We start from the raw sequence: 12450 nt of genomic DNA, 5'->3' as shown, positions 1-12450 counted from the left end.
ACTACATTCTCCAAGAGTAGAAAACAGATCTGTTTTTATTTACTACTCTACACTAAGCATAAAGACTGCTAGGCACACAGTAGGTGCTCAGTAAATACTTGCTAGACAAATGAATGACTGAGTAAACTGCTACCAACTCAGGTAAGATAGGAAAATTTTAAGGAGTAAACTGTTTATCACCTCTTCAAAGGGATTATAATGGTTATGTTTTGATGACTAGTGCTCCTAAATGACATGAATATAAGATTTCACAATTAAGAGCTTTTTAGATGTATGCAGAAATTTTAATATATGTAGGATGAAGCAAATTGGCCTAATATGTTTATAATGCTAATTTGTACATTATCACAGTTTTTGGCGTTGGTTGCACCAATGAATGTAAAATCCAGTATTTTGTCCCTAAAGGATTACTCCATCAGCACACACCCCATCATATCCTCTATCTTGAGAATAACCCTCCTCTTTTAACTCTGACCTTCTCTGGCTACATCTGCATTTCTCTCCCCTTTCTAATAAAACTTCTTGAGAGTCAGCTCCAACTGTATCCAGTACTTTCACTTCCTCCTTTTCCATTTTTCACTGAGCCCACCCCATGGGGCTTTTACCCACGTTCCAACAAAAGCAGTCTTCTCAAATCACCAAAGGTTTTAACAACAGCTGTGAATAGGGCTGAAGTAAACAGTCCATAGGATTTTACTTCTGATTACAGAAAAATATAATTATCTAAATCACTGGGAAGATGGAACTTTTTTATAAAATTCAGTATCTTAACATCACGAATATATTAAATAATTAATATTTCTTTAAACATCAAATAAACAATATTCCTCTAGATATTTATATACAAGTTATTCAAATTGTAAATAAGGAGTTCCCATTGTGGATCATGTGTTAAGAACCCAACTGATATCCTTGAGGATGCAGGTTCAATCTGTGGCCTTGCTCTGTGGGTTAAGGATTGCCATGAGCTTTGGTATAGGTCACAGACATGGCTCAGATCCCGAGTGGCTGTGGCTATGACGCAGGTCAGCAGCTATAGCCCCGACCCAACCCCTAGCCTGGGAACTTCCATATGCCACAGGTGCGGCCTTTAAAAGAAAAAAACTTATAAATAAAACTTAAACATTTATTATATTAAATTTCCCCAAATTGCTACCTTCTGCATTGACTCCTAAACAAACTGCAAATAAAGGTCCTTAGAAGTAGAGATATGACTTCAAAGAGAAAAGGCAGAGTCTGATAAATTACTCTGCTCCAAGTCTTACATTTATTACATTTTTCCCAATCTATTTTATTTTATTTTATTTTATTTTTTATTTTCCCAATCTATTTTAAAGGACCGTGGCAAATCAGGATTGGGAGGCAAGGAGTACTGGAGGCTTCAAACTGTTGAAATTAGGAAAAAGTTACTGCAGAGGTAAATGTTTAGATAGTAGAATCCTTCAACCACAATCAAATGTGCTGCCATGTTTTGTACTGAGTACTTTGGAAGCGAGCAACATTTATTACCTGAAGATTTTCCAGCATCATTTTATCCAGAGCTTGAATGAAGTCCTCATCTTCTACACAAGGTACGTGTTTCAGTCCCCCTCCTTTAATCATTACCTCCTTATTGAAACAAAAAGAAACGGGCATTCAGACCAGAAATTTTAACTGTAATGTTTTGTATGGCAGAGCCTTTTGTATTGATAACTTGTTCAACATAACTCAAGGAATGAGTGAGCAAAATATATAACCTTACTAAATATTCAAAGAACCTATTAATAAAGGAAAGGACTTAGGAAAACAAATTGAAAAGAAATACTGTTTCATTAATCATGAAGGCCAAAACTTCAGTGGCTAAAATTAAAATACCATGAAAATGATGCACAATTTCAAAAAGCAAATTTTCAGCCATACATACAGTATTTTCTTCATCAGTTTCATTCTCCTTATTGGAATCTGTGAGGTAATCTGTATTCTCTTCCTCTTCTTCCTCTCCTTCATCATCATCATTATCCGAACCCTCCTGAAATTTAACATTTGTAGAAGATTAAAATTTTGAAAAAATTACATTTCGCATGCCTTAAAAAGATCTTAAAACTTCTGTATAATTATTATTCTCCAGTTTCAGTCTTTTATGCAGTCTGCCTAGAATGGTAGGACAAAGTCAGCCGGCAACACTACATAACACAGTAGCTGAAAACCCACGTCACATCTTCCATTGATCTAATAACACAAAGATCCTTTGTAGTAACTTCCCTTATTTCCACAAGGACCAAGTTTCCTGAACCTTTTGTATTCTTCTACTCCCTAACCTGAGACTGATTTTTCTCAGAGTAGTTCTTTAATACCCATCTAACTCTGAAAGTGAAAATTAATTGTTCAATTAACATCACTACCATCTGAAAGCAAAGACACTACATTTTATAAACTCCTTGGTATACAGAGCATCTGGGTCTGGAAAGTGCTCTCAGATCATTTTGTCTGCTCTACCCAAATGTAAAGAATGATAGGGAAGCTTTATTGTCTTTTCTTTTTTTTTTTGCTTTTTAGGGCTGAACTTGTGTATGGAACTTCCTGAGCCGGGGGTCGAATTGGAACTGCAGTTGCTGGCCTACGCCATACCCACAGCAATGTGGGATCCTTAACCACTGAATGAGGCCAGGGATGGAACCCGCATCCTCATAGACCTAGTCAGGTTCATTTCCGCTGAGCCAGGGGAGGAACTTATTGTCCTCATTTTTATATGTGAAAAAAACTAAGGCTCAGAAAACTGAAGTGACCTGCCCAAGGACACATGCTTCATTAAGCGGAAGAATGAAACATTCTGACTCCCCTTACTCCCCATCCTCTCCTGTGAGTCTATCAGCCAAAATTCCTTTTCAAACAGAAGACTGGGCAGAACCCCAACAGATTTTCAAAGAGGCACCAAAAAAACCAAAACCATGACTATAACCTAAACCAAAAACCACAACCACAGTGGCAGCATTCCATCTGAGTATCCTTCCAACACAATTCACTCCCATTTTGTTCCATGAAAGCTGTTTTTTTTCAAAAGACTAAACTAAACCCAGCTGCTTCTCACTGGGCCAAGAGAAATAAAGTGAATGAGAAATAATTACTAAGAGAAAACAAATGATTTAAATTTGTTACATCTGTAGTATACATAGTAATCAATTCCAAGAATCCAAACAGTGTATTATCAGCGACTACAAAGACATTTGAAAACTTTTAGAGTTTCTAAAGTGGAAATATTTGGGCAAAGTACAGAAATGCATTAATTCTTTTTTCTCAAATGCATTAACTTTTTAAACCTAATTTTATAATTCAAAATTAAAATGCAATAGGAATGGTCTTAAATCGGCCCTTGAAAAAATTAATCATTTCTTAACACTTGAAAGACTCTTCCTATTCAAAAACTAATGGGTTAGCTTTTTTTCCTTCACTGCTTTTTATACTGCTCAGGCAAAATAAAAGATTCACTTTTGAAATTAAAACGTTGAACAAGAATCTCACTGTCCTAATCCTACTACGCAAGGTCAAAATAACCTGTGGGGTGAGGAAGTCAATGGAACACACAACCTGAGCTGGTGGGGAAACAGGATGGGCAGCACTGCAGAAGTCAGCTATCCAAACTCAAGTGCTGGCTTGCTAGGACTTGGGGTAGATTAACGTATCTGTGCCTCACTGCTCACCTAACTCACAGGCTGCCCAGAGATATGCTAACAGGAATATAGTGACCATGTTCAATAAATAACTATTACTGCTATTACAATAATAAATCTTGTGTTTCTTGCAAACTCTATAAATTCTGCAGAAAATCAGAACTCAGCAGAACATTTATTCCATCTTTAAAGAAGAGTACAACTCTCCTGAAGAGTTCCTCTCCAGTCTTATTCCTTCTCGGTCAAGGCAAATATTTATCAAATATCCTACATTGTTCTTATTGCTTTATTTATTTATTTATTTATTATTTATTTATTTATGGCTTTTTTTATGGCCACGCCTGCAGCATATGGAAGTTCCCAGGCTACAGGTCAAATCAGAGCTATTAGCTGCTAGCCTACACCACAGCCACAGCCATGAGGGGATCTGAGCCACATCTGTGACCTACACCACAGCTCACGGCAACACCTGATCCTTAACCCACCCAGGAAGGCCAGGGATTGAACCCACATCCTCATGGATACTAGCTGGGTTTTGTTTCTGCTGAGCCATAATGCGAACTCCTGTTTCTTACCACTTTATAATCAATGTACCTTCTCTCTTTAAAAATGTTCTACTCCCTGTTTAGAGAGAAGTCATGGGAAAAAGTGGCCTCGGGTGGGACAGTAAACGAGTCCAACTCCATTTCCCTAAAGCAAATTACTCCTTCCACTTCTCCCAGACAAGGCACACAGGTCATCCTATCAAACACTGTTCTTCCACTTAGCAAACACACAAATATTACGTATGATATTCACTTTGCAACCAGAAAAGAAATAGTTAAAAATGACACAATTCTTAAAATTACAAAGCTCACTTTTGAGGAGAGAATGCATTTAAAGGAGAAAATATAATACATCACAACTACTGAAATGAAAGTTTATAGGAAAATGAGTCACTCTTTAACGTCACATTTACTGAGGATGTTTAATTTACGAGATCCTGTTTATCTAATTAGCACAGTAGCAAAACCCAAAGACAGTCATAAGAGTAGTCTAAAAATACAAAATGGAAAAACTCATTTCCTTCTGTTCTTATAAAATACTTAATAAGCCAATTTAAGTTGTATAATTGAATGTTTCTATGACAACTTCCTTTTTTAAAAAAGCAATATAGTAGTGTCCATCTATTACACAGAAATCAATTATAGGAACATATTCCAGTTCTAAGTTTTTATCAATTTATTTCTATCTACTTTAGGGGAGTTCTCAGGTTAGAGAAAATGCTGGCAATATAGTATTACATATTTAAAATTTGCTAAAAGAGATCTTAAAAGTTCTCATCACAAGAAAAAACATTTGTAAGTATGTGAGGTGATGAATGTTAACTTATTATGGTAATCAGTTGTGGCTCAGCGGTTGAGGAACTCAACTAGTATCCATGAGGATGCGGGTTCAGTCCCTGGCCTTGCTCAGCAGGTGAAGGATCTGGCATTGCCATGAGCTGTGGTGTAGGTCAAAGATGTGGCTCAGATCCTGTGTTGCTGTGGCTGTGGCGTAGGTCAGCGGCTTCAGCTCAGGTTGGACCCTTAGCCTGGGAACCTCCATATGCCGCAGGTATGGCACTAAAAAGACAAAACAAAACAAAACAAAATTATTATGGTAATCATTTATTTCAGTCTTGTGTCTTTTTTAGGATACACACACACACACTAAAATATATATATTAAAAAATACAGAAAGATATAAAAGCATTATATGTACACCTTAAACTGATATGATGTTATATCTTATATGTCAAAACTGGGGGGAAAAAGTGGTAGCCAAATAACAAAAAAATGCATTTCTACTGCCTATTAAAATTAGCCAATTATAAAAGCCACACATTATAGTTTACACTGCCTTTTACACATACGGTTTTTTTTAAATTTATTTATTTATTTTTGTCTTTTTTTTTTTTTTTGCTATTTCTTGGGCCGCTCCCGAGGCATATGGAGGTTCCCAGGCTAGGGGTCCAATCAGAGCTGTAGCCACCGGCCTACGCCAGAGCCACAGCAACGCGGGATCCGAGCCGCATCTGCAACCTAAACCACAGCTCACGGCAATGCCGGATCCTTAACCCACTGAGCAAGGGCAGGGACCGAACCCGCAACCTTATGGTTCCTAGTCGGATTCGTTAACCACTGCGCCACCACGGGAACTCCTACACATACGTTTTTAACTAACAGCAAAGCTATCTGCTATGCAGCCAAATCATATGAAATGTTGTTTAACAGCTACAGAACTTAAGGGCTAAAAGAAACAAAGATTAAGAGACTTTTATTTCTAACTGTAGAAAATTACAATTACCTTAAATTATGAGTCATTTTTCTTTCATTCTAAATGAAGCTTTCTAAAAACCTAGTTTATGAATCTATTTTATGAATGACTTAATTTACATTCCTTTATTCATTAAACAACTCGTATCCTCTAAATATTTATATTCTATTTTCTCAAATCAAAACTTAATAATTTAATAAATTCAACTTCCCCAAAACATTTAAATATTGATTAAAAATTTAAACTTTTTCAATATTTAATTAAAACCATACTGGTAAATTATCACACTCTCCTAAATGCTTTAAGCACAAAAAAAACCCACAAATGAAACCAATTATAAGCTTACATTTACACTAAAATAAGTGGAAAAAATGCTAATTCCATGGTTGAAATTTTATATTCACTAGTATTTGTTATTCATCCTTCTTATTTTAACTAATTTCAATGTATATATAGCATGATGAAGCCTTACTTACCCATTACACAACTGAACAACTAAATGGTCAGTTCACAGTTTCTTCTACATCCCCAACTCACTGCACAGTCTACTTAAACATTATGGAGCAAACCCCAGATACTCTATTACTTTAGATAGAAATTTTCAAAATTTAAGCAGGTTTAAGAATTTCCACTGTGGCTCAGCACTAATGAACCCAACTAGTATCCACGAGGATGTGCGTTTGATACCTGGCCCTGCTCAGTAGGCTAAGGATCTGGTGTTGCTGTGAGCTGTGGTGTGGGTTGCAGACATGGCACAGATCCTGTTGCTATGGCTGTGGTGCAGGCTGGCAGCTGCGGCTCCGCTTTGACCCCTAGCCTGGGAACTTCCATATGCCCTTCATGCAGCCCTAAAAAGAAAAAAAGAAAAAAAAGCAGGTTTTAGAAGAAAAAAGGAAAGAATTAAAACTGTTAGGTTGAATCATATGAAAATAACACTTTGGTAGGTCCAAAATGGTAGAACAGTCATTTCATGTGGTTTGGGCTAATAGTTATGAAGTAAACGGGCAAGTCAATGATTACAGTGCATGACTTCCAGATTTCATATACTATTAGATCTGGTGGAAATAAACCAGTCATTAATATCTAGTCAGAAAATTTTTCAGGTTAAAAACTCCGTATTCAAAAGTAGATTAAGACACAGAGCAAATCAAATGAATTTTCTTCGAATTGCTTATTAAGTAAAAATTCTAGGCCTAATGATGGATACATGTCATTATACATTTACCTGAACCCACTGAAAGTACACCACCAAGAGTCACCAATAATGCAAACAATGGACTTGGGGTGATTATGCTGTCTTGCTCTAGGTTCATCAACTGTATGTAACACTTTGGTGGGGGACATGCTGATAACTGGGGAAGGCTGTGTAAGAAGGCAGGAGCAGAGGGTATATGGGAAATATCTTTATCGCCTCCTTAGTTGTGCTGTGAAGCTAAAACTGCTCTTAAAAAATGGTCTTTGGAGTTCCCGTCATGGCTCAGCAGTTAACAAACCCGACTAGCATCCATGAGGATGCCAGGTTTGATCCCTGGCCTCGCTCTGTGGGTTAAGGATCCAGTGTTGCCGTGAGCTGTGGTACAGATTGCAGATGCAGCTCAGATCCCACATTGCTGTGGCTATGGTGTATGCCAGTGGCTACAGCTCCAATTGGACCTCTAGTCTGGGAACCTCCATATGCTACAGGTGTGGCCCTAAATAGACAACAAAAAAAAAGGTTTTAATAACAGTAATTTTTAGGAGTTCCTGCTGTGGTACAGTGGGTTAAGAATCCGAATGGATCAGCTAGAGTTGCTGCAGAGACGTGTTTGAACCTCTGCCCGGCGAGGGGAGGTTAAAGGATCTGGCAGTGCCGCAACTGCAGTACAGGGCACAGTTGTGGTTTGGATTCAATCCTTGGCCTGGGAATTTCCATATGCCATGGGTGTGGCCATTAAAAAGAAAAAAAAGGCTAATTTTTTAAAATTCGGAGTTCCTGCTGTGGCTCATCGGAAATGAAACTGACCTAGCATCCATGAGGACACAGGTTCGATCCCTGGCCTCGCTCAGTGGGTTGGGGATCCAGCGTTGCCAGGAGCTGTGGTGTATGTCACAAATGTGGTGCATGTCACAAATGGCATGGATCTGATGTTGCTGTGGCTGTGGTGTAGGCCAGCAACTGCAGATCCAATTTGACCCCTAGCCTGGGAACCTCCATATGCTGTGGGTGCGGCCGTAAAAAGACCAAAAAAAAAAAAAAAAAAAAAAAAAAAAAAATCCTATGAACACTATTTTCTTACTTATAAAAAAATCCCTCTTAATTAATCCAAGGATTTTAAAATAGACATATCCTACTAATAAAATTTACCATAATAAAACTAAGAGGGAGACCTTATTTTACACATTAAAAACCTTGGCTCATAAAATCGAAATACTCTTATACAAATGTACCTATTTGCTATAAACAAAAGTCATCACCTCTTCCTCTGGCTCATTCACTTCACTTTCATTTCCAGATTGTTCCTCTGTTTCAGCTCCTCCTTCTTCTTCTTCTTCGTCCTCTTCAAGATTTTCTCCTTCTGTCAGAGAATCTTTTGAGTCTTTGTCATTTACTAGACCTTGAAATGAGGAGAAAGCAGAAAAATGCAAGTTTTCCACAGTGGATATTATACCACATGATTTGAAGTATGTATTAAGATAATCCAACAGCTGTATTGTCAGAACAACAAAATAAGAATAGAATTTAAAACTATTTTGAGAAACATTTAAAAAACCAAATAGTTAGACTTTGATTTCAATGAATAAGTACTGATATATTTCTTAACCACTAGCAAAAATACATCCTGTCTCAGAGCTTCAAACTGTTTATCTCAGTCTCAGATGAACAAGGCAAACAGGAGCAGCACACAAGGTGCTGCTTAAGCCACCTAAGATGCAGCCTTGGTCACACGTTTTAGCAAATGGCATTTCAAGAACCTCTAAAAACTCAAAGATATAATAAAATTATGTTGCTTTCATAGAGAAATCACATTTGGCTATCATTTGAATGTCTGCAAATTAAGACAGGGAAGGAGGCAAAGCCAAATGGTGACACAGCTGCAAGATCACAGCTGTGTCACCACAGAGCTGCTTTTTTCCTTCAGGAACAGCATTTTCCTCCAAAGGGAACTCCCTAGCTAGAATCCGCTTTCCACCTCCCATGTACATCCGCATCTCACTGCCTAGTCAATTCTTCTTTATTATCATTTGAATCCCAAACTACTCTACTTTCCAGATGCACATAACACGGCCAACACGGCTGCATGTGATCTGACCCTTCCTCATTCTCTCTAGTCCCAGTCGTGCCTTCTCCTACAGTTGGGTCACTTTCTCTATCACACAGCACTGTCTGGGAACCTCCTCATCAGATATGCTTCTCAACATACATTATCCTTCAATATGCACTTTCAAATTCTATACATTCTTCTGATTCAGTCTAAGCTTTACTTCCTGCCTAAACCCACTGAGTTTTTCCTCCTACTTACTCCTAAAGTACTTGGAGAATTTATCACAGCACTTTAGATTTAAGGATATACCATGTAATCGTTTTTCTAACGATTTCAATAAATCTTACACAACAACACAAGAGTATAAGACCCCTGACTACAAAAAACTTCTTTTATATATTCAAAACTTCTTAGAGGCCATAGATTGATAAATACACAGTAGGTGTTTAGTAAATACCTGCTTATTCACAGAATCTTAGACAATTAGGGCAGACAGAAACATCAGTGATGAAGTGATTTAGCCCTTTCATCTTATGAGGTATTCTGAGGCCCAGAAACTTGGAATAATTAACACAACCAACAAAAGCCAAAAATTAGTCTAGTGTCTTAAGTCTAAGCAATTAATTAAGAACTGACAAAAACAAAGATGTACAGTGATTAAAGGAGGTACATTAAAGTTTAAAAATTTTTAAAAATTGAGAATAGATAGATGAAGTCAGAGAGATCTATTTTAAAAGGAAAGTAATACTGAGGGGAAAAGTTGCTGTCTCAGATTTAGATTCCATTAACTTTCTATTTTATTTATTTGGACATTCAGAAGCAAAATACTGAGCTGTTATTTATGTTATCAAAGGCAAAAAATTAAAAGTCAGGACTATATAAATCTAAGCACTCTCAATAAAAATATCACAGTGCTGATAAACTCACATTACACATTTTTTATAGCCACTTTAAAATACGTGGCATGGGAAGAACTCTAATGGATAAGGAGCTTTTGTGTGACAGCTAGACTTCTAATTTATAAGGAAAACACTATTTCTAACACATTCTCGTTTGCATTGCAAGTTAGTTTCAAAACAGTCTGTAAATATACTTTGCATTTGCTAAACTGTATACACGGACTTCTAGGACACTGTACATCTAAAATCAACAATGCAGGTTAAAAATGCACATGAAAAAGACAAAGGGTTAATAACCACGAAAAATTTAGACATCAGAATTAAGTGTGCTTGGGAGTTCTTGTTGTGCCTCAGTGGTAATGAACCCAACTAGTATCCATGAGGATGTGGGTTTGATCCCTGGCCCTGCTCAGTGGGTTAAGGATCTGGCGTTGCCGTGAGCTGTGGTGTAGATCACAGATGTGGCTTGTATCTGGTGTTGCTGTGGTTGTGGCGTAGGCTGGCAGCTGCAGCTCCAATTTGACCTCTAGGCTTGGAACCTCCATATGCCACGGATGCAGCCCTAAAAAAAGAAAAAAGAATAAAGTCTGCTTGGGGACCAAAATCAAACACTATTCTCTTCAATGTGAGCTGCTTGGTACCTGAGTTTTCCTACTCCTAACAGAGATAGTAATAATTGTAATACTTCCTTTCAAATGGTTTTCATTTATATTTCTTTTTTTTTTTTCTTTTTTTCTCTTTTTAGGGCCAGACCTGCGGCATACAGAGGTTCCCAGGCTAGGGGTCGAACTGGAGCTGTAGCTGTCGGCCTACACCACAGCCACAGCACCGCGGGATCCAAGCTGCATCTTTGAACTACACCACAGCTCACAGCAACGCCAGATCCTTAACCCACTAAGCGAGGCCAGGGATGGAACCCGCATCCTCATGGATACTACTCGGGTTGGTTAACTGATGAGCCACGAGGGGAACTCCAGTTTTCATTTATATTTCTCTTCTCACTAGATATGTTCAGCATTTTCTCCACAAAGTTAATATGTCAGAAAGAGCAGAGTCTTCGAATTCTGGCTTGATCAGTTAACCTAGTGTTCTGACTTTGGCTTTACTTAATTTATTAGTCAAATATGAATAACACTACCTTTCACTTTAATTCTGGCAAACAGGCAGTACTCAATATAAAAATATCAACTTGTCCCTGCCTCCCCTCACTTGATTAGGCTACATCCAATTATCTATTGGGTGTTCTATTTTATGATCAATTTGCCTGCTCTTACATAAGTGCTAATAATAACCTGGCACAGAAACTACTTTCACTTCAATCTTAGTGATTTTTTTTTCCATTGTATAAAAGTTTTAAACACCCCATTCTGCCTACACATGCGTGCTTTCTTGTATCACTTTAAAATTTAGGAAAAGTAATACCTTTCCAAATATCTGATGATCAGATCTATTTTTAACTTTTTTAAAACGGTTGTATTCATGGTATGTGGAGGTTCCTGGGCCAGGGATGAATCTGAGAAACAGCTGTGACCTACACCATGGCTACAGCAAAGCCGGATCCTTTAATCCATTGTGCCAGGCTGGGGATTGAATCCTGAGTTGCTGCAGTTGGATTCTTAACCCACTGCATCACAGTAGGAAGCCCTATTTTTAACTTTAAAAAAATAAGTGTTTAACTCTTTAACCCATCAGGAGTTTGATTATATATGATGTGGCTCAAAAAAACTTTCCTCCCAGATGTTCATGTGTTGCCTTTATCCTACTTTTAAGATTCCCATTTCATCATATACTAAATTGTTTTGTATTTAATTGGAGCAACTTCTGGGCCTTTTATTTTATTCTACTGATTTTATGCCAAATTTGTGAAATATACTCTTCTGCTTTATAATTTATGCATGACTTTTTTTAACTTTTATTTCCCATTTCTGTCCCTTATAATATAATCTAGAACTTCCAAACCAGAATTAAATTATAATGCCTATTACTATTTTAGTTTGGTTCTTAAAGAGAATGTCTTAGATCCAGCAATTCTATCTATCCTGAGAAAACCAAGATACACACAAAAATAACTAATACTATTTATAGCGGTACAAAACTGGAAAAAAAAACTAAGTGTCAAACAAAAGAATTAACACATTCATACAATGAAATACAGCTTTTTTTTAATTAAAGATTTAGAAAAATATTTTATATAAGGAAGAAATTTCATAATAGATTAGGTAGGAAAAAATCCAGTTATAAAACTGCAAACATGAACAAAAATGTTTAAATAAAAAGAATATTTATCGGAGTTCCCGTCATGGTGCAGTGGTTAATGAATCCAACTAGGAACCATGAGGTTGCAGGTTTGATCCCTGGCCTTGC

The 12450-nt window shown here is 37.2% G+C and overlaps 1 protein-coding gene across 6 annotated transcripts in view; it reads right to left on the bottom strand.

Moving 5' to 3' along the window:
• The window catches only part of UPF2 (UPF2 regulator of nonsense mediated mRNA decay), a 101677-nt gene that overhangs the window by 21247 nt on the left and 67980 nt on the right, over nt 1-12450 (bottom strand). For all 6 annotated transcript variants that reach the window (XR_014818103.1, XM_084980517.1, XM_084980516.1 and 3 more), the window contains 3 exons: nt 8400-8539; nt 1904-2008; nt 1510-1608 (listed from right to left, as the gene is read on the bottom strand). Coding sequence is in view for 5 of the 6 variants with exons in the window: in XM_084980517.1 (XP_084836643.1) it covers nt 1510-1608; nt 1904-2008; nt 8400-8539 (344 nt within the window). In the remaining variant the exon portion in view is untranslated. The remainder of the gene's footprint in view (nt 1-1509; nt 1609-1903; nt 2009-8399; nt 8540-12450) is intronic.

Source organism: Sus scrofa, chromosome 10, assembly GCF_054392235.1.
Source record: "Sus scrofa isolate SSC_HxYL_T2T_F1_AM1 chromosome 10, Sscrofa_HxYL_maternal_Yorkshire_Landrace_v2.0, whole genome shotgun sequence".
NCBI lineage: Eukaryota > Metazoa > Chordata > Mammalia > Artiodactyla > Suidae > Sus > Sus scrofa.
This window is presented reverse-complemented; position numbering and strand designations above follow the sequence as displayed.